We start from the raw sequence: 21,042 nt of genomic DNA, 5'->3' as shown, positions 1-21,042 counted from the left end.
CAGCACAGTTTCTCCGTCAATGTATTTTACTGCACGCTTTTTTGTAGCTACGGAAGCCGATTTAGTTGCTACCGCTGTGGCTGTCTCAGCCAATGAATTCCCTGTAACGTGAACGCCATCACGCTGATGACTCAGTGAATGTATCACGTGAGTTTTTGGTAGTTCTTTCTGTAAAAGAACTACTTGTTCCCAAAGCACTTTTTGCTTTATTGTTGCACCTGTGTCATCTTTGTAACCGTTTTGAATCCATTTCTGTAAATCGTTATTGTATGATTTGACGCAGTAATACGAATCGCACACAATAAGTGTCGGGAATTCGCGATCGGCATTATCTAGCGCCATTTTTAACGCTATTATTTCAATTTGTTGTTCTGAATTATTTTCCACTGAGTGTGTTTTTGTAAGTAGAGGTCTTAATTTACCTCCGCGCCACACGTCTTTTACAATTTCGCATGTGGCGTTGTAAGCCAGCTCTCCCCAAACTGAGGGTTGAGCATGACCGTCTGTATATATTACACAGGCGTACTGTCGTAAAGGCAGAATGTCGATTGGCAGAGGGTATTCTCTCTCATATTCTAGATATTTTAATTCTTTCATTTCCGGGTCAAAATAGTATTTTACTTTGTCTGTAGCAACAGAATTTACCCATTGTATCCATTATGGATTCAGTGCCGTTGTTGGTAAATTACATGGTGTTGTTAATGCCTCAAAAGCTGATTCTGCTGTTCTGACTGTAACCTGTCTACCGTCGGCTTGGTATTTTTCTTTTGCTACAGCTGTTTGAACCGCATTAACAATGTTTTCCTTAATGCTGAACCTTTTTTCAGCTTCTGTGTACAAATGTGATTTGTATGCTATTGGTACCTTCTCTCCTTTATTAGAGGTCAGGTATGTGAATCCGCATCTTCCTGGGATGACTCGAATCACAAGGTTGCGTGTGTTGTCACGTGTTTGTAATTTTGTTTTAACTAACATATCTGTTTGTAAAGATCTCAAAATTTCTGTGTGTTTTTGAGTCCAATTGATTCTTTTAAAATCTGGTTTTATAAGATCATACAGAGGTTTAATTCTCTCTGCATAATTTATAATGTAAGTTCTTCCGAAATTTAGGAAACCTAGAATTGATTGTAAGTTTTTTTGTGTTCTAGGTGCTTGGATTACAGCACATTTCTCTAGGAAATTGTCAGCCAGGCTTTTGCCTTCACTTGATAGTTCATATCCTAAAAACAGGACAGTTAGATGGGCAATTCTTGACTTTTTAAAGTTGAATTTGTAACCCTCTGCTGCGAACCCAAGTATTATGGTGTTCACTCTCTTCAAGTGAGTATCCAAGTCATCATCTGTTAGATAGATGTCATCGACATAAGATAATGCCTCATCATCATATATTTGTAGTAACTCTGTTACTCTTGCTGAGAATAATCCTGGGCTGTTCTTAAACCCCTGGGGCAAACGACAGAAATTTTTTTGCGCGCCATTTATTGAGAACGCGGTCAAATATCTGCTCTCTGGTGCTATATTTTGACAGAAGAATCCATTAGAGATGTCTAATGTTGTTTTGTATTTTTTGCGCACTATGTTATTCATTAGTGCAGCACTATGCAAGTTTTGTACTGCAAAGGTTTTGCAACATGAGTTAAGGTGTCTGTAGTCCAAAACAAGACGATATGAATTGTCTGGTTTGGAGACAGGAAACAAAGGATTATTCATTTGTGAGGTGCAAGTTTCAATCACCCCCTGGTATTCAAGTTGATCTAGGATCTCTTTTACCCGTTTTCTAGCTTCTTGCTTAATTGGGTACTGCCTCTGAGCAGTAGGTTGTGATTTTAACTGGATTTTGTGAGGAGGAGAGTCCTCATCCCATCCCACATGGTTTTTATATAACGCAGGAGCTTGGGCTACTGCCCACTTTCTTGCAAGTGTATATTTTTTATGAATTGGAATATAATTTGAGAAGGCAGGCATAATTATTTCTTCGCCATGAGGGCACTCCCTGACAAACTCTGGTGGCCAGTCTCTTTCAGCTAGAAGAATATCATAGCCCTTGGAGAGATTATCCCAAAAGAGACCCCTTATTTTCCTAGTCTTATCCCCCTCTATACGCAATGTTATTTCATATATTTTATGAGGTTTGCTAACTCTGGTATCTGCAGTTTCCACCTGAATGTATTCATTCGTGTCCACTGTCTCCAGATGATTCATAAGGATCTTGCGAGCTATGCTCACTTCTGCTGCGCTGTCTAGCATTGTCTGAGCCCATTCTCCGTTTTTCAGCTGTGTCCTCAGTATTCTCGGCATGGTTGATTACTTTAATACTGGCTACCTTCTTTTTTGGAAACTGTAATTTTTTATTTGGATGAGCAGGTTCCTTGTCTTTGGACTTGACGTGCTCTTCCCTGTGTTCTGACCGTCCTCTTCTTTCCGATTTCTGCGAGGCAGTCTGAAAAGATTGAGAGGGACGTGTATCAATATCTTGATATCCATCAGTTTTTTTTAGATTATTCCTATTTCTAAGGTTGTATTTTTTCTCCGAGGGCTCCCTTTGGGGAGACTTGTGTCCTTGGTCCGGAGATTTTTCTCTCCGCCGAGGAGACCTTCCTCTGGACTGGAATCTTTTTTCTTTAGGAGTGGATTGTTTATTTCCATCCCAGATCCTCTTTGAAGTGTTTAGATTATTTTTAATAAATATTTTTTCAGGACTTTCAATAAGTTGGGGTTTCACCGGTTTTCCACCCAAACTATCTCTTCCTAGTTCTTCATAGGATTTTTCTATGATTCTGGCAATTTCAAATGGTTGGTCTGCTATATCTGTCTCTTTCAACCTCTGGCGGATCGCCACATTTGCTGCTTCTCCCTTTATATTGGCTAATAATATTGCCGAGACCTGCTTGAAGTCTTTTAGTAATTTCATACCAAGAGTTAAAGCAGGTTCTGGACCGTATTCATCTTGAATTTGTTTTAGCACATCTGGTATTACTGACATGGATGGAACACCATGTGTTTTTGTGTAAATGGAAGCAAAGACTGTACCCCAAGTGTCACAGTCCTCCACATGTGGTGCGATTCCCATTGGAAGACAGATAGTCAGAATCCTGTGTTTCTCAATAGAGGTAGTATCAGGGAACACCGCCTCTATTTGAGTGATTTTTTGTGCTAACCAGAATGGAATTTGTTCCCGTTTTGCGGGTACCTTACCTAGACAGGACTGTATGTTCTGTGGTGTAATTTTATTTGTGTTCCCCTGGTGAGGGATCAGCTGTGGAATTTTAATAGCTGGTTGGACTGTTGAAGTCCGCATTACATATTGGACTAATTGTCTATGTATTTTAATTAGTTGTTTTAGCTGTGCTAAAAGTTCTGGTGCAGAAATTTCTTCAATGTCTGGATGTGGTGTGTATCCGGCTAGGACCGGCCACGTTGCTCCTGGTCTACCTAGTGGACCGAGCCTGGTGATGTGATTATTATGTTTTAGGGGCCATTAAACCAGACCAGGTGCTCTTGGTATTTGAGTGGTATTTACACCTCCTCGAAAGGAGTGTACTCATTTGGAGGTTCCTCTATTTTGTAATAGTGGAAGTCCTTTGTTACAGCGTTTGCTGCTGGAAAGTTTATCCATGAATAGAATACCTCCGTCTGCCGATATTTGTGTGCCTCAATTACGAATATGACTGTACCACCTCTCGGTGTCAGCCCATTTTCTATAAGTTTTAAAGTTATAGATTTCCTTATGTTGACCGGGATGAGTATTGCCTCCGGGTCAGTTTGCAGCAGAGTATTGTCAGCTGCTATGAGTTCAGCTGCTACTCTAGCTGTCTCCCTTTCTTCTTCAGTTTCTGACATTCTAATGTCAAGAAAGTTATTTTATTTATTTGCAGATCAGGTTTCTATGGAAACAAAGATTAGATGCACAATATTTTGGAACAGTGTATCCTTCAACGTTGAATAAACCAAGAACCATACATAGGAGTCTCCTCCTACTAAGTTTGGCGGATTTAACCTTTCACCCACTCCAGACGTCTTTGGAGTATTATGGGGAAAAGGGGTCTGTGTGAAAAAGCACGACTGAGTTACTCTAATGTCTTACGTTAGATTTATCGCCTATCCAAACCGTTGGGCGCCATGTAGTGTAGTTCCTATTATCCCAATAAGCTCTGCGCATTGGAATAATATCTTCAATAGTATAGACGTAGGACAGAGGTTAACTAGGTCTTCTACTGACGATATTAGACTTAAAGTTTAGTGTTTGCCAGCTAGCTCAGAGTTCACTAGAAACTTTCTCGAATAGACAAGGAGGAGTTTAACCTCCCTGGATAGACAAGAAGGGATTTAGTTTCTGGCAACCATAGAACATGACAACTTTGCTCTCCCCTAATCAAGAGTGTATCTCTAGAGTCGTGTGAAAACAAAAGACAACTTATTTTACTCAGTCAGTTGAGTGCATTCTTAGTTTCACCAGATTGTAGAGAAAAGGAAGAGACGGGCGTGTTCAATAAAAAGATGTTATTTATTGATCAGTCTCTTTTCTCATACAAGAGAAATGAATCGCTATTATTGCAATACTTATTGTTAAGTAAAGTGCATACAGTAATAACAGAATTATAAAATAATACTGTAAAAGCATTGATATGGTTTCTTAGCCATATGATACTTAAAATGGATTAAATAGATACATACATATATACATTGACTAATCGTACTCAACTGGTGCTTCTAACTACGCCTACCCCAATGTACCCGACCTAAGCCTAATACGTGGGCAGGAGTAGATAAGTAGCAGTTTAAGTTAAGTTTGCTTTGCCAAGGGTCTGCTTCAAGAATTCTCTGCAAGGGTTATTCAGTTCAGTACCTGGGATTCAGAAGGCTGGAGGGCTGGTATCTCTATCTCAGGTCTTGATATCCCAGCTGCCCGCAAGGGCGGCTTGGAAGCGCCGGAGCTGGATTTCTCGGCAGGAGAAAAGGCAGCGTCTCTCTCTCAGCGCGTCAGAAAGGAGGGGCAGCGTCTGTGGGCTTCGCTGTCAGCTGGGCTCCTCGGCAAGTCTCGCTGCTCCAATCTTGTCACCACCTCGTGTGTTTGCTTAAGGCAATGTCGTTATTATTTATACCTGAAAGGTGCCGGGATTGACGTAAGGATGGACATAAATACGTCAATAAGGATGTCATACGAACTGGTCGTTCGCACATTCTTTACTGAAGTTCTCGGCTAAATCAAAACAATGGCTGTGGGGATTTCCCAGGTCGTGGTAGGTTTGATTTGTTTTGAGAACACCGTATGCCTATTAGGGGGCTGGAGGAATAGTGCTTGCCTAATGAGATGGCATGCGCTATGACCTAATCAGATAACGGGCTTCTGTGCCGTTGTGTGGCTAATCAGATAACGGGTTTCTGTGCAGTTGAATGGCTGCTAGTTAATTATTAACCAGACAAGGGTCAGAAATAGGGGGATCGATACAGTACCCATAGTAAATACATCACACATAGAGCCGTTTGCGCAAATAATACGGGACAACCCGGATATCACTGGCATCACCTTTGGAGAGGAGCCACATATCATCAGCCTATACGCCAATGACATACTGGCGGCAGTAGATAACCCTACACGATCTGTGCCAGTTTTTTTGACTGAAGTGGAAGCCTTTGGGAAGATCTCTGGGTTCAAAATGAATATAGGGAAATACTTGATCCTACCACTAGGCCGTAACGCCCGTAAGTCCGCTGGCGGCCTCAAGCAGTTCGGGGGACTATCCTCACACACGTCGCTTCCGTACTTGGGGATCACCCTGACTCCAAGCACAACACAGACGGTTGATCAGAATTACGCGGCTTTGTTTGCCCAAATTCAGGGGGACCTGAAGAGATGGCGGCAACAACCACTATCCTGGTTGGGGCGAGTGGTGGCGGTTAAAATGTCCTTGCTACCCAAGGTCCTCTATGTGATCCAAACCATTCCGGTGACTCCACTGTTACGGATACTTCAGAAAATGCAGGACGCGATACAGCAGTTCTTATGGGCCAGGAAACGCCCGTGGATCCGTAGAGACTTGGCTCAACGGGCTCCATTAGAGTGTGGTCTAGGTATCCCTGATCTTTTTAGGTACTTCCAGGCAACGCAGCTCCGCTACCTCCTGGAATGGAATCGCCCAGAGTCAGAAAAGACGTGGCTTTTCCAGGACAGAGCGAAGGGCCAAATGTCGGTATGGAAGGTCCCCTTTTTGAAGCGTTCGGATTGACCGTCTTACCTTAAAAAGTCGCCTATCACCCGCTCGATACTCAAGGTGCGGGATGCGGTGGCAGTTAGCAGGGGCCTCACCACTTTCCCATCGCCTATTACGTCACTGTTCGACAACCCTGCGTTTCCCCCCGGGATGGAGCCACAGGCGTTCAGCCAGTGGAGAAACTCGGAATGCAGGTCAGCAGGTCACACGTTTGACTTAGACGGCTTTATCCAGCTTGACGACCTGATGGAGATGTATACTCTAACAACATCGGTTTCAATATTTAGAGATTAGACATTGGCTAACGCAAAAGGACATGCAACCTCTGGTGGGCCGGCGTCTCACGACGTTTGAGAAATGGCTCATTACAAAAAAGACGGACAGGCAAGAGATTACAAACCTCTATAAAATGATAAGCCCACCCATTTCCATCTCGCGCTCTGCTGGCCAGAAGCGTTGGGAATCTGAGCTCGGGAGGGCCCATACAGATTAAGAGTGGCAAGATATCTACCATAGGGCCCATCATACCGCCAGGAACGTGGCAAGTAGGGAGTTGGTGGTTAAGATTGCGTCTTACTGGTACTTGACACCGGTTTGGCTGTGCCAAGGTAATCCGAACCGCAGCACCACATGCTGGAGGGGATGTGGCAAGTTGGGGACCTTGACCCAACTGTTGTGGAAATGTGAGGAGGTGACTGACTATTGGAGGGTAGTGCTAGATGACATCAACACATACTTCGAGACGGAGATTCCCCACTTTCCTGCCTACACACTACTAGACCTCCCAAACGCCCTCACTTTTACACTAAAATTGATTAGGGGGAAACAAATGGGGTTGGCGGAGTGGGCTGCGACACACCACATTCTCTCGCTCTGGGGCACCACGAGAAGACCTATGCACACAGGATGGCTACGCAGGCTCTGGTACATACTGGGTATGGAGCGGAGTCAGCAACTCTCACGCAGACCACAGACTCCTTTACCACCACTTGGCAACCCTTCCTTACGTTGCTGGCCGGGAAATTTAACGAACTCATTTGCCTGAGATACCTTAGATTGCTGCGGCTTACTGATGCATCCTCCAGGGGGGGGCACTTCCACCTGTTAGGGACAACGCAGGCAGGCTATCTGTATGACTCCATGGGACGAAGAGGCGACACACCGGGGGGGGGGGGGGAGAGAGGGGATCGGGGGGAGTCGGGGGAGTTGGGGGGGGAGTTTGTTCGATTACGGGGTACTTGGGTGTGCAGTTTGTTGAGGACTACCCACAACTTGCTCTCATGGACACATCATACCATCCAGTTGCATACGCAGATCTACATTTGTTGTCAGGGGGAGGTAAAGCAACCCTCAGAGACCTTGTTTGCTATATTGTAATATGTCTGATGCACCAAAAAATTAATAAAAAAATAAAAAAAAATAAAGAAGGACTGAGTAAGAGGGATGGGAATGTTGTTAAAAAGATATAAAAATCTCGGGAGTACTACCATTTTGACAATGGCCACTCTACCCGCCATCGACAAGCGCAGACGCAGCCACCTCTCAACTTGTGATTCCAGCGAGCTAATCGCACGGCCATAGTTTAACCTGATGATGTTAGCCGCATCTAAATGTACGTAGACCCCAAGATATTTGACCGCGTCATGGCACCACTCCAATGGAAATTCGCATTCCCATGCAGCCGTGCTAGTTGTTAACGGAAAAATCACCGACTTGTGCCAGTTAATACTAAGCCCGGAGAACCTGCTGAATCGAAGAATTTCCCTGATAATGGGTTTGAGATTAAGCTGGGGGTGCCGCACGTATAAAACAGCATCATCGGCATGCAGGGACACCAACAGCGGGCCTGTTCGAAACTGCAGACCGCGGTGCAAATGTTTCTCTTGGAAATGCTGCACCAAAGGGTCCATCGCTAAAATGAAAAGTAATGGGGACAAGGGACAGCCTTGAAGTGGGACAGGCGAAAAGAGATTTACCATTGAGGCGTAGTCTCGCAGTGGGTTCTGTTTACAGAAGGGCAGCGGTAGAGACAAAACACTCCGGCATTCCCATACGGCGCATCACCAAAAGAAAAAAGGGCCATTCAAGGGAGTCAAACGCCTCTCGGCGTCCAGAAGCACCACAGCGGCCGGTGTATTGGGGTCTATCCTATGGAGTACTGTGAACAAGGTCCGCAATTTGTGCGAGGTGGACCTATGGGGGACGAAGCTGAATTGAGCTGGTGAAATAATATATTCCATAAATAAAGAGACGGATAGCAATCACTTTGGCGAATATTTTATAATCAAGATTTAGCAGGGACAGGGGCCGATAGCAGCCACAGAATGAAGGGTCCTTGCCAGGCTTGGGGAGAAGGATAATGACAGCCTCTCTAAAAGTGGGTGAAAGGATTCCAACCTCAAGCGCCTCCGCATACACCTCTATCAACCGCGGAACCAAGATATCCTTATATGCTTTGTAAGAATCCGCAGAGAACCCATCAAGGCCGTGAGCCGAGAAACCCCTAAGCGCATCATTCGCCTCCACCACACTTTCTTGGGATATGGGAATGGCAAGGAAATCCTGCATATGTCTTTCAAGGTAAACCAGAGCAATTTCCGCTAGATACTCTCCTTGCTCACGGAGGTCTCCAGAAATTCTAGAGGTGTACAAGGATTTAAAGTGAGACAGGAAAGTGTTGCATATTTCCGGAGTGGAGTGCAGCAACTGGTCATCCAGGCCTCTGATTTCAGTAATATAGGCTTTACTGTGCGTAGGTCGGAGCGTGTGTGCCAAGATTCTTACCGGGCCGTTCGCCCTCACCGCACCTCCTGGCAACATGCTGTTTACTGAGGTATAAAAGTTCCCGCTCTGCAGCCTCCCAAAACTCCACCAACAAAGCTAACCGACGAGCCTCGCCAGCCTCTGTCGCAAGTTCTAGCAATTCTAAATCTAGGGCTGCAATTTCTTTCTCAATGCGGTTTAGGGTGGCTCGCAGATCTCTCAGGAACCCTGCATTCTTAGCTATACAAACCCCCCTGATATCAGCTTTAAAACCCTCCCAGAGTACCGCCCATGTATCCACCGACCTAGTGTTGATCTCAAAGTAGTCCTCAATGACCTCCCTCACCTCCTCAAGAAACACCTGGTCCTGAAGTGCCTTCCCAGGAAAGCGGCACTGTCTCCCATATCCCCCAGATCTCGGATGTTAAGGCTTATACAACGGGAGAATCGACCGTGGCATTGTATCTAACCCACTAACCCACTGAACCAACCAGCGACTCCCTGTGAGACCAACCAGTAGTCTATTCTAGTCCAGGTGTTGTGAAACCCATAATAATGCGTGTAAGAAGTGAAGGACGAGTGATGCGTGCGTTCAACGTCAACCAGGGAGAATTGCCTACAGATGTCTTGCAGGGCGAGGCGTGAGCGGTGCTTAGTATCGGGAGAGGAGAGGTACTCTCTCTTGTGGGGTCCAACAACAAATTAAAATCACCCCCCATTATTAGTAGGCTGGGATCTAGAGCCAGGAGGTGCACCTGGAAGAATTCAGGCAAGTCTGTATTGGGAACATATAGGCCCACCAGAGCCACATTGTGACCCATCAGCGAGCCCGTAACTATCAAAAAGCAGCCCTCCCCATCAGCTATAACCCTGCTCTGAGCGAAAGGAATCCTTTTATAAATAAGTATGGCCACACCTCTCGTATAATTGCTGTAATTGGAAAAATACCTGTAGGACCCCCATCCAAGAGCCATAGGCGGTGCATCGGACTTGGCCAAGTGCGTCTCCTGCAGGCAAACTATGTCAATGTTATGCCTATAGATGTAGTTGAGAACACGCCTTCTCTTACGAGTATTATTCAACCCACTGACATTCCAGGACATCAGAGACAACCTGGAAGGACCGGGCTGCCAGCCTAACTGTGCCATGTAATGAGTGTTACAACTAGCATGTGGCCGTTCAGTCTAACCCAACGCCATGTACCATTGACCTGTGTACCAATATCTGAAAAACCATGCATAAACAGCAAATACCGCCCACCACCCAGCCTCACCCTGTCACTGACGAGGCAGAACCCAACCCCACAAACCAAAGGACGGTGCAATTTGAACAAACATTGCAATATATGCGTCGCACATAAACACCGTGAACTTGGCAAAAACAGCAAACATACCTCGGTGTTCACCATGAGGCGTAGCAACGCCACGCCAGCCGGGCAATACTGAATACAATAAGGGCAATTGGTGAAAAAACAATACTAGAAAGTTACATTACAGAAACCTTGAATCACAAGGATGAATCAGCCAGTCCCAGGATTAGAGTAGAGTTCCATACTGGCTTCCGAACCACTATGAGGGGGAGATACCACTCGTTCAACTGTCGTCGCTCCATTGTTATTCTTCTTATATTCATGGCAAAACTCCTGTGCTTCAGTCGGATTTTCTAAAATCTAGCAGCCACAGAGAAGAGCCCAATAGTGACCCGCCGCCGGCCAGTCAACCGCAGATTAAACCTTCCAGCAATATGACACTGCCCACAGCGTGGTCGCAGCCGGCAGCCGAAAGAGCAGAAACAGCGGGGACCCCGATACAGTGAAACAGAATAGCTGTTGCAGTGTGGGGGTGTCCGGGCGTGTCACCCTCAATCAGAAACAACTCAGCCAGACAGGAGGGCCAAGCTACTTAACACTGCAGACCGATGGCAGCAGTACGTGAACTCAGGGTAGCAGTACTCCGCACCGGCCGCAGGATCACAAATTAGGCCAGTCTCAGCAGGGCCCTGCTCCAGCACAAGCCCCGGGCCAAGCACGCCGCCTTCAGGGTCAACCAGGGGGCGTCGGGGGGGAGGGGGGGAGGGAGCCAGCACACCCGGTCAGGCCCAGCGCGGTCACAGCCCCCGGAACGAGACCTAGCGGGCCACCCTCACTAGCCCGCCGAACCCCCTGCAGCTCTACGGCACCACCACCCCGTTCGCCACACAGCCCAACTCACAGCGCCAACAGGGGGGGGGGGGGGGGGAGACAGGGGGAGGGCGGCCATCCAACAGGGAGGGGGGGCTGATACCGGCAACAGGCCCCGACGGGGTTCCTCCGCTCACCTCGTTGTCCGGGTGCCGCACCTCTCACGCCAGCGTCAGTCCTGAGAAGGCCCTGGGCTCTGCACTCTGTTCTCCACTACGCAGTCCCAGAAAAACACTGCTTAGCACATCGGAGCGGTCCGCTGCAAATATCTTTACGCTCCTCTGCTCCTCCCAGGAATAATGATGAGGAATATGCCAGCTTATTTAGTGCCCATCTTGATAAAATCGGACTTGCTAAGTACCCGGCCGGAGGAGCTTCAAGCGCAGGCAGCCATCTTAGTCGCCTGCGTGGCCACGCCCCCCATCAGAGGAACAACCTTAGGAGCCCAGGGTACTCTCTCTCTTGGCCTGACTTACAGATGGGGTATCCTGAGAAGCATGAGCTGGAATATTCCGTGAACAAGTAGTTGACTAGTGGGTGACTGGGCAGAGCTGCCAGCTCAACCTTTGGTGCAAGAGGTCATTTTGAGGTGGAAATCGTGGTTGATTTCAGGATTCACCTTGATGGTAAGTAGTTACTTGTTTGGAGAGTACTAAGCGGCACCATCCTGCACAGCAATAGTGTACCTTCCACCATCCCTGTTCAGAGAGAATTGTAGTGTAGTCTATTATGTTCTATTGTGGCCATCTTTACAGCAAATGCATGCTGTAAAGAGCAGGAAATCTTTTTACGAAGCAGGAATACTAGAATCCTAAGATGTTTGAGCCTAACTAAAGTCAGTGCTCACTAGATATCTAATATTTAAACCTTTTACTCCGTTAAGCTCTAGTGCAAGTGGTCAGGTAAGGAAATGTGTCTTGTATCTTTATATTGACAAAGAGAATGTATATGGCAGTCTGTAGATTAAGTTTTTGATGTATTGAGATTTCAGCTCGCTGACATTAAGTCAGCAGTCTGAAATTGTATCTATTCTAAACTGTTTTTCCCGAACGTTGAGACCTGTTCAACATGGCTGATGCACGATGGAGTTGCTAGACAACTAATGAGGAGATTGGCCCTGGATTCCCCCTCGATGTTCACCTACCCAGCCGGACATTGGACATAGTTCTTCCTCATCTCCCCGCTATTACTCCTTCCTCCCCTCCGTCTTACGAATTATTGAAACATTGTTTACGCGTACTGCATCTTACTATGCTCTTGTATCTGATGTAACTTGTAACGCAACAATCCTAAATGTAAATCGCTCTGATAACCTCTTGGTTAAAGTTCGCACTATATAAAAGTTTATAAATAAACCATTGGTGCATTACGCCAGCAGTCTGGATTGACATCAACTATTGCCGCATTAAGTCAGCAGTCTGAATTGACATACACCTTTGGTGCATTATCAGCAGTCTGAATTGACATTAACCATTGGTGAATTAAGTCAGCGGCAGTGGCATGCCCTTAAGTTAAAGACTGCTTGGACGGTCTTCTCGGGCCGCCCCAAACAGTCATGCGCTCTTCGCATGTTTTCGATGCAGACTACATCGCAGCCTACGTAAAGAACATGCCCAGGCCTCAACTCAGCATCTCCAATCACAATGCTGCTAAGACAGCATTGTGATTGACTGACTGGGAGCCTGTGCTTCCTGTGGCCGGCTCAGAGCGAGGGAAGATGGAGGAGAGACGGGCGAGGAAGCGATGAAAAGGTAAGTTTTTATTGAATTTTTTCTTAGCCGCTTCCCCCGCGTCAGCCCCGCCCCTGTATCGTCCCCCCACCTCACATGCCCTCTCCCCTGCCCCCGCCCCCTACCTCCGATCGGTGCCGGCCACATCTGGTCATCGACTGAATTTACATCAACCATTGGTGCAAGTTTCCGGACACAAATCATTGCCTGCTTCTGATCTAAGCAGGAGAAAGATGTTGGTTGTCCAGGATCTTCAGGTCCAGCCAAGATGAACAAAGCATATTAGTCTCACAGCTTTTCCTCCCTAAATGTGCTCTTTCCTGCCATCTTCAATGCCTGGGCTGAAATACTGGAATAAAAGGGGTGCAATAACTGTTCTTACTGAAGAACAGGGGTGGCTCCTCCATTAGGGCGGAGGAGCGTCGGCCCAATGCTTTCTCGCAATGCGAGAAGTAGAAACATAAAATGGTAAACCTGCCATTTTTTGTTTCTGCTTCTCGCACTGCGAGAAAACAGAAGGGTTAGGTTGGGGGCAAGAGGCTAGGAGGGTTTAGCCCAATGCTGTGGGACCTGCCCGTTTGGTCGGCCCTCTGAGGCTGACCAAACAAGTCATGCACACACTCCTATTTCTCCATGCAGGCTGAATGCAGCCTACATTGAGAAAATGGCCTCCCCATAGGCGCCCGAAAAGGCGCAGTCCCCACCAATCACAACACTGACATTGCAGCATTGTGATTGGCTTAGGGAAGAGGAGGAAGGCTGCCTGCTTCTTGTTCCACGGGACCCGCCCAGGAGCTGAGACTGAGCGGAACCAGAGAAGGTACGTTTAAAAAAAATGTTAAATTCCCCGCTCGTGTGTCCCCCACACCCGTGAGTCATGCCAGCCGCGACTGCTGAAGAGCCTGTTTTTTCCAAGACACATGCAGTATTGGAGCTCTTTTACCATAGTTTTGCAACAATGGGATAAGACCAGCTGCCCTGATCAGACTCGAGTCACAAAAGATGCATGTGCAAATTTAAGAAAAGGAATAAAATGACTGGCAAAATTCCGGTATCAATCAGGAAATTGTCTGTATACTACTTCATAATGGCAGTTGAGGTGGCTCCAGTTTATACTACTATGTGAGCTATATCCATGTCCAAGCCAAAATCTGCCACCAGGTCTCCCTCCAGCAATCTGACCTTCATGTGAGATAAAGAATTCTCGTTGACCCAATGCCCAGCTCGACTCTAATATTTCTCTCAAAGGCATCGTCAATTTATGTTGAGATGATTCCACGGATTATGAAATGCAGTCCAGCCTTGAACCAATCATGTGCACATTTTTCTTAAGATTTGTCACAAACTGAAGTCACTGGCATGCTGCACTCTTCCTGTGAAAAGTCCGATGTTGCCGAGATTGTCTGAATTGTGCTCTTGGCACCCAGATGGAAGTGGCTATCTAATGTTATTCCTTCTTTGGATTATCCTTCTCTGAAGTATAAAAACAGCTTCTATTCTAATGCTGCACTCAAGAAGACAAAAGGAGAATTATTCAGTATGGAAGAATTTTTGGAGCAAGTGCAAATAATTTGTCCTCTTGAGTGGGTGGACTAGTCGCATCTGCTTTTGCCATTTGGTCTCTGAGCCCCTTTCCTTGTGTGCACTCTGCATCTGACTCCATGCTGTTTATGCCTCTGTTGTATTCTCATTATCTTCAAATCTGTCCTTTAAGCCCTGTTCTTTTTCCCTGTGTCCTCTATGCATTGTTGTCTCTATGTGTATTAACACATACTCCATTTCTGCTTCTGTAACCCAATTCTCTTCCTCCACAAACTTCCCCCCACCCCCCATCAAAAAGAACTCCTATCCTAACCCTTCTGCTTATATCTCCTCCATTCCTTTCCCACTGCCATGGTTTTGACCTCCCTTCGCTTATCTTGTACTCCACACCTCCTTTGCTATCCTCCCAGCCATACTCTACCCTCCCCATGTTTCATCTAGGTAAGCAAAGAAGGGATCTCAAATGTGTGCATCGGGCACTATTGTATGGTAGAGTGGTACAGCCCATATACTTCTCCCTTAAAAAAGAATTATACAAACACACACTATTGAGAATCTGAGGCGGGGAGGCATCCTGTAGCAGAGTACAACCAAGAGAGACACAAGAAGAAAAATGGGAAATAAAAGCTCATACTCGAGGAACGTAAGTCTGGAGTTTCAGTGGGATGCGTCCACCTGCACACATCACGTCTCCTGGAGAATGACAACGCACAGTACTGGGGCCATAAAGTGAACCCCAAACCACCAACAACATCCACCCTTACTACCACCATCTCCATAGACATTCCATATTACAACTCTAGTGTTGGCCACCTTCATTGTACTACAGATCCCCACCAGCCAAACCTGACACCGGCCTAGATATAGTTTACTAGAAACCAATCACTGTCAATTACCAGAGAAGGCATCTACACTGGCGTCTGAAAAATACCTATAAGGTGGTATTTTTTCTCAATACATCCGATCTCTTCCTACTCCAATATCTCTTGGAAAAACTGTGAAAGCATTCATGTTTGACTGGAAAGACCATCAAAAAAGCAGTCTACTCCCAACTGCAAGTTCACATCGATCCAACTATCTCATGCCAATTTGGTTTTGGGTCAACCTATAGCATCAAGACAGCTACCTTTAAGTCATAAACAACACCCTCCTTACCACAGATGAAGATGACCCTGCCACATGCTATTGATTGGCCTCTCAGCTGCCTTGCTTTTGGAGATGCACTTATGAGCCTGTGAGGTACAGAGACCTGAGAGGACTGTGGCAGCATTCTCAGCAACCCCTGATGTAATTTGATTTTCTGATCTCTACTAATAAATGATAAAATCCAGAAACACATGTGTCTAGAGATGAACAGTGCAAAACCAAAGGGGATGATGGACGGTGTGTGGAACATTGCAAGCACTCACCCCCAGTCAACTGATCTGGGTTTAATCCATCATCATTCTTTAGCTCACTCCGCAACCCCAGTTCAGACATGGCCATATGCAAATCAGTTATTTTTGCATTTGTCACCCTGAGTGGAGCGGGTATGCTGAGACGCGAGTCCCGTGCTCTCCATGCCACTGAAATCAAGCTATCCTGGCTGATGAGAGCTGAAAGCCCGAAATAGGTCCTAGGATGCTTGTTTCCAGTCCAGGGAGGACCTGGCTTGGCAGTTCGGGCTGGACTGTTCCCCTGGGGCACAGGGTCAAGACTGATTTGCATATGGCTGGCTCTAAACTGGAATGGCATGGTGAGCAAAAAAACAATGGATTTAGGCCCAGATCTCTGTACTGGGGTGAATGTATGAAATTGTTCTGCATTCTGTCCACCAACTGTTGGTTTTGCAGAGATTAAGTAGTTTTTCACCAGATTTGGTGCAGATACTAAACTAATATTCAAGTAAGCACAAACATTGTACTGCATTTACCATACTGCTAGGGACGCATAGTGATGTGAGGAAGTGTGCTCCCATCCCCCTGCTGATTTTCAAACCAGCTGCACCATTTACAAAGCCATCCCACTAGCCTGCCTATCTGGCTGACAAGATTACTAGCTCTGGTGGCTGTCGGTACACCCACAGCAGAGATACCAAAAGACTGGAAACAAAAAAGTGTAAAAATTTAAAAATAAGGCAACAGGACAGTCCCAACCCGGCCTAAATTCATGAAAGAGTTGAAGAGGCAGCTAGAAAGAACACAATCATGATGTAGCAACACTCCACAAACCAGCTACCTCTCAAATGACTTGTTGATTGCATCTTTGAAGTACTGTGCTCCACTGCTTGAGCCGAGGTTTATGCTATACAATTAGTCAATTTCTACCAGTGAATACCACTGGATGTTTGCTCCAAAGTGGTACACGTTAGACACAATTTGATTACTGTATGGTAACTGCAGAGCCCGAATCCTCATTTGCAGAATCATAAAAGATAAGACCGGGCTGGGTCTCTGAACAACTATGAATAAGCAGGAGAGGTTGCAGCAAATAGCAAGTCTAGTGACTACACTATACATTATTTGCACTTGCTAGTTTTTAATGCATACAGATTCTATTTAAAAAGGCTTAGATGTATTTTCAAACCAAAATCAATTATGCTCTCTCTTATGAATGGTGAGCCTGTTCACCAAGGAAACTAGTCTCCTACTTCTCCACTACGATGAAACCAAATTCATTCCTACGCAATGAAACATCAGTCATCCACAATGCAAAACTCTGGTCCAGCCATGCCTTCTTTGTGAGTATTCGGTGGATTTATCAAACCCTCGGTAGAACCCTGTAATGGGGTCCCCCTGGAAGGGACATATGAATTCTTAGCACTAACACCTACGATTGACTTTGGTAAATAGAGGTAGTGGAGTCACAACACTGATCGCTAAACAGGGTGGGAGGGGAAGAGAAAATCAAGTCAGTGAAAAAGTATGAAAAGATCATTGGACCTACTGTGCACAGTACAGGTAGCAGTTTAGGCTTACTTGTATCCAGTCTCATCTCCAGGTTTGTAGAACCAGTGGGGCTGCTCCCATCCCGCGTGGAATCCCATAGAACATTTTCCTTTCAGCAAGTCATAAAGGCCACTGACCCTCTCTGTGGGCCTTCCAGAAAACCTTTCTTCTTTGGGAAAGCCAACTAAAATACAGGCAAGGAGGGAGAATAATGTCAATACTGTATCAGAAATACAAGATCTTCATCAGTTGTTCTGCAAATTGATTCTAAAATATAATTTCTGAGCTAATCTGCTTGGTTCCCATTTTCTACTGGAGTTCCACTCACATTCCAGCTCTTTACTCCCTTCATGATTACAGGTGCAATACCACAACCGATTCAGCTTGCTTCTTCTTTTCTATTACTCATTCGTATTACTACTAGAATGCTAAAATCGCAATTAATAAAACCCTGCACTGCTACAAACATTTCTTAAAGTGCTCAAGAAAACCTTCCGAGGAAGGTCCGTCGAAGCAGATCCTACCTGAATGTCACATACTGCCACTTATACGGGGATTATAAGGTCTAAGCACGCGCCTTCATCTTCACTTAAAATGCTGTGAGAACTTACCGGTAATAGTGTAGTGTAGTTCCTATATTCCCAATAGGCTCTGCGCATTGGAATAATATATCCTGTAGATTAGACGTAGGACTGAGGTCGACTAGGTCTCTATCGAATATATTAAACTTAATAGTGAATGCCAGCTAGCTCAGAGGTCACTAGAAACTTTCTCAAAATCACAAGAAGGGATTCGTTTCTGACAACCGCATAAACATGACAACTTTGTTTCCCAAGAATAAGAAATATATCTGTAGAGTCGCGGAAACAATAGATAAGTATTTCACTCAGTCACTCGTGCATGCTTCGTTTCTACAGAGGTGCAGAGAAATAAAGAGACGGGCGTTTTCAATAAAAGGTTTTATTGAACAGTCTTCTTTCTCATGCAAGTAAAGTGAACTGCTACAATCGTAATGCAGACTGCAAAGTATAACGCGTACAGCGAGAACAATATTATAAAATAATACTGTAACAGCATTGTATGGTTTCTAAACCATATATATATATATATATATATATATATATATATATACATACCAACGTAGAGTTGAGCCCTCGTAAGAAGGAGCCACTTAATCGGAAAACTTGCACCCATTTCATGGGGATCAGGTGCAGCAGGGAACACAGGAATATATATATATATATATATACATACATAAATAACAATGGCTAACAGTACTCAACTGGTGCTTCTAAAAAACGCCTACCCCAATGTACCTAACCTAAGTCTAGTACGCGGGAAGGAGTAAGTGTGGTGTAGCATAGGTTTAGTTTTTCTTTGCCAAGAATCTATCGAAGGTTTCTTTAGGTTCTAATCAGCTCCATACCTTTAGTTTAGAATGAAGGAGGTCTGGTATCTCAGTCTCGGGACTCGTTTTCCCAACACCCCGCAAGGAGCTGGATTCTCGCCGAGAGAAATGCAACCTCTCGATCAGTGCGTCAGCTGGAGGGTCGGCTTCCATCGGCACTTGCTGTAGCGAGCTGCGTCGGGCAAGTAGATAGTCGAAGTGCTCCGAAACACAGTGTCTTGCTAGAGCAAGTGAAGGCATATTTATACCTTGAAGTGTCTAGTTTGACATAAAGTCGGGCATAATAATGTCAGGAAAGAACCCCAAGGGAATAGTAGTTCTTTGTAAAGTACATGAGTTCTTGGGACAAATCAATATTCAAGCAAGGGAAGGTCCCTGACTGCTTAAGCCCTTGTGACGTTTTGGTACGGGTGGAAGTAGCCATGCCTGTATTTGATCTGCATGGGCTATGTCTAAATAAGGAAATGACATGACTCCTGCGCACACATATACAGTCATAAATACAATGAGTAAATTCTAAAGGAAAATATGACAATCCAAGCGGTGGAATCTTTGTTCTGATCTTGTTTCTTTTTAATTACGTGTCAGATAGAATAGGTACAAGCAGCCAGCCGACGTGTGTGCGCAGGATTCGTGTCATTTGCAAATTGTGTTGTTTTCTGCACAGATCAAGGGGTTTGTGAGGGTCTCCCCTTCCTGCTAGCACCATCCCTCTAGGTTTTTCCAACACACAAACAAACGCAATTATTGCTTGAGCGCCACAACTTCCTGATTACTAAAACCTGTCTCTATCCATTTATGTCTAAATAAGGGAATGATTTCTATGCCTATATTAGGGCAATGTGAAATGTACCTATATAAGGGCATGAATTGAGAAAATTCACCCGGATCCTTAAAAGCCATACAACAATAGCATTACCCCGAGTCCTTCTCTCCCTGTGATGACTCACTCACTGAGGCACCTATGCCTCCAATCACGACCCTTTCCCACAGATAAAAATCCCACTTCTTCCTTACTTCCTGTTCCATACTAAGCCCAACCACCACACAGTTCGACTGGTCAAAAAGGGCAGGAGGTCATCATGGCGATAGAAGGACTCAGAGTAATGCTGTTAGCGGTAAGTAATTGCAGCATTATCCCATCGTCCCTCCTGCTGTGATGACTCATTCATTGAGATATACCCAAGCCAAATGGCCAAAACAACCGCACAGAAAATGGAAGCAAGTTCAAGCCACAGGCAAAAACTATGTACAATACGGAAGCCAGCACCACGGAACCCAACAAATCCGGAATCGCCAGACCCCAGAACACCCAATAGAGAGACCCAAAGGTAGCCCAACACAGTCCCAGCAAAGAAGTACCATGAACCCCAGCCAAAAAGCTGACAAGCCACAAGGAGACCTTCCAATAACCCTAGAAGAGAAGAAAGACCAACCTGCTAAAAAACAAGTAGAAGTATGACCTGACCCAATGGCACAATAGTGAGCAGACAGTACCGCCACCAGAAACAGCACCAGCAAGGTCAAAAGAGAGGACCCCTTGGGCACAAACATGGGGGACCAGAGAGTCTATAAAAACAGATGAAAACCTCAAAATGGGCACATCACCAGAAGGACAGGAAGGTGATTTGAAAACACCGAAAAGGTCCTGGGAACCAGACCCTGAATGACCACCAGACCCCTCAAAGGGACCAGAAGCCAGAACAGCCCCATCAGGAGGAAAATCTGAGCCTGAAACAGAGAAACATAGCCGAACCCTATGCGACCGAGCACACCAAGCGAGAAACAACCAACATGCTGAGAATAAGAAGTTCAGCAGCAACCTTTCGGATGCCGCCACAGAAGAGGAAATCCAGGTAGGGAAACCATGGGGGACGGAACCAACAGAAATTGCCACTCCAGACCCTTTACCATCTCCACCAACAGAAGAAACAGACAGAAGGGGGCCATGCCGGAGCCACCAGAGTGACAGGAACTTCCACCCTCCGAACCTTAACAAGAAACCACTGGAGCAAGAAAAACAGGAGGAAAAGCAAAACACAGGCCCACAGACCAAAGATCTGGCAGGCGACTGAACACAGAAACAACGCCCTCGCAACACTAAGACACCATGATATGACAGAAAACCCAGCACTGTCAGCACATGTAACAGGTCAGGGGAAAAGAAGTCCCCTTGAACTAACAGCTGACTAGAAATAGGAAGAAGGAAATTCCCAGCAGGCCTAAAACAGCCAGTAGGGTAGACAACAACCCGGGGACCAGTACACAGGCTAAACGGCAG

General features: G+C 45.7%; 1 protein-coding gene across 2 annotated transcripts in view; it reads right to left on the bottom strand.

Moving 5' to 3' along the window:
* The window catches only part of DMGDH (dimethylglycine dehydrogenase), a 635,937-nt gene that overhangs the window by 203,498 nt on the left and 411,397 nt on the right, over window positions 1–21,042 (bottom strand). For both annotated transcript variants that reach the window (XM_078675210.1, XM_078675209.1), the window contains exon 9: window positions 17,384–17,537. In XM_078675210.1, the coding sequence (XP_078531336.1) occupies window positions 17,384–17,537 (154 nt within the window). The remainder of the gene's footprint in view (window positions 1–17,383; window positions 17,538–21,042) is intronic.

The sequence above is a fragment of the Lissotriton helveticus genome, chromosome 2_1 (genome assembly GCF_964261635.1).
Source record: "Lissotriton helveticus chromosome 2_1, aLisHel1.1, whole genome shotgun sequence".
In the NCBI taxonomy this organism is placed as follows: domain Eukaryota; kingdom Metazoa; phylum Chordata; class Amphibia; order Caudata; family Salamandridae; genus Lissotriton; species Lissotriton helveticus.
The sequence above is the reverse complement of the archived record's forward strand: the minus strand, read 5'-3'. Positions and strand labels throughout refer to the sequence as shown.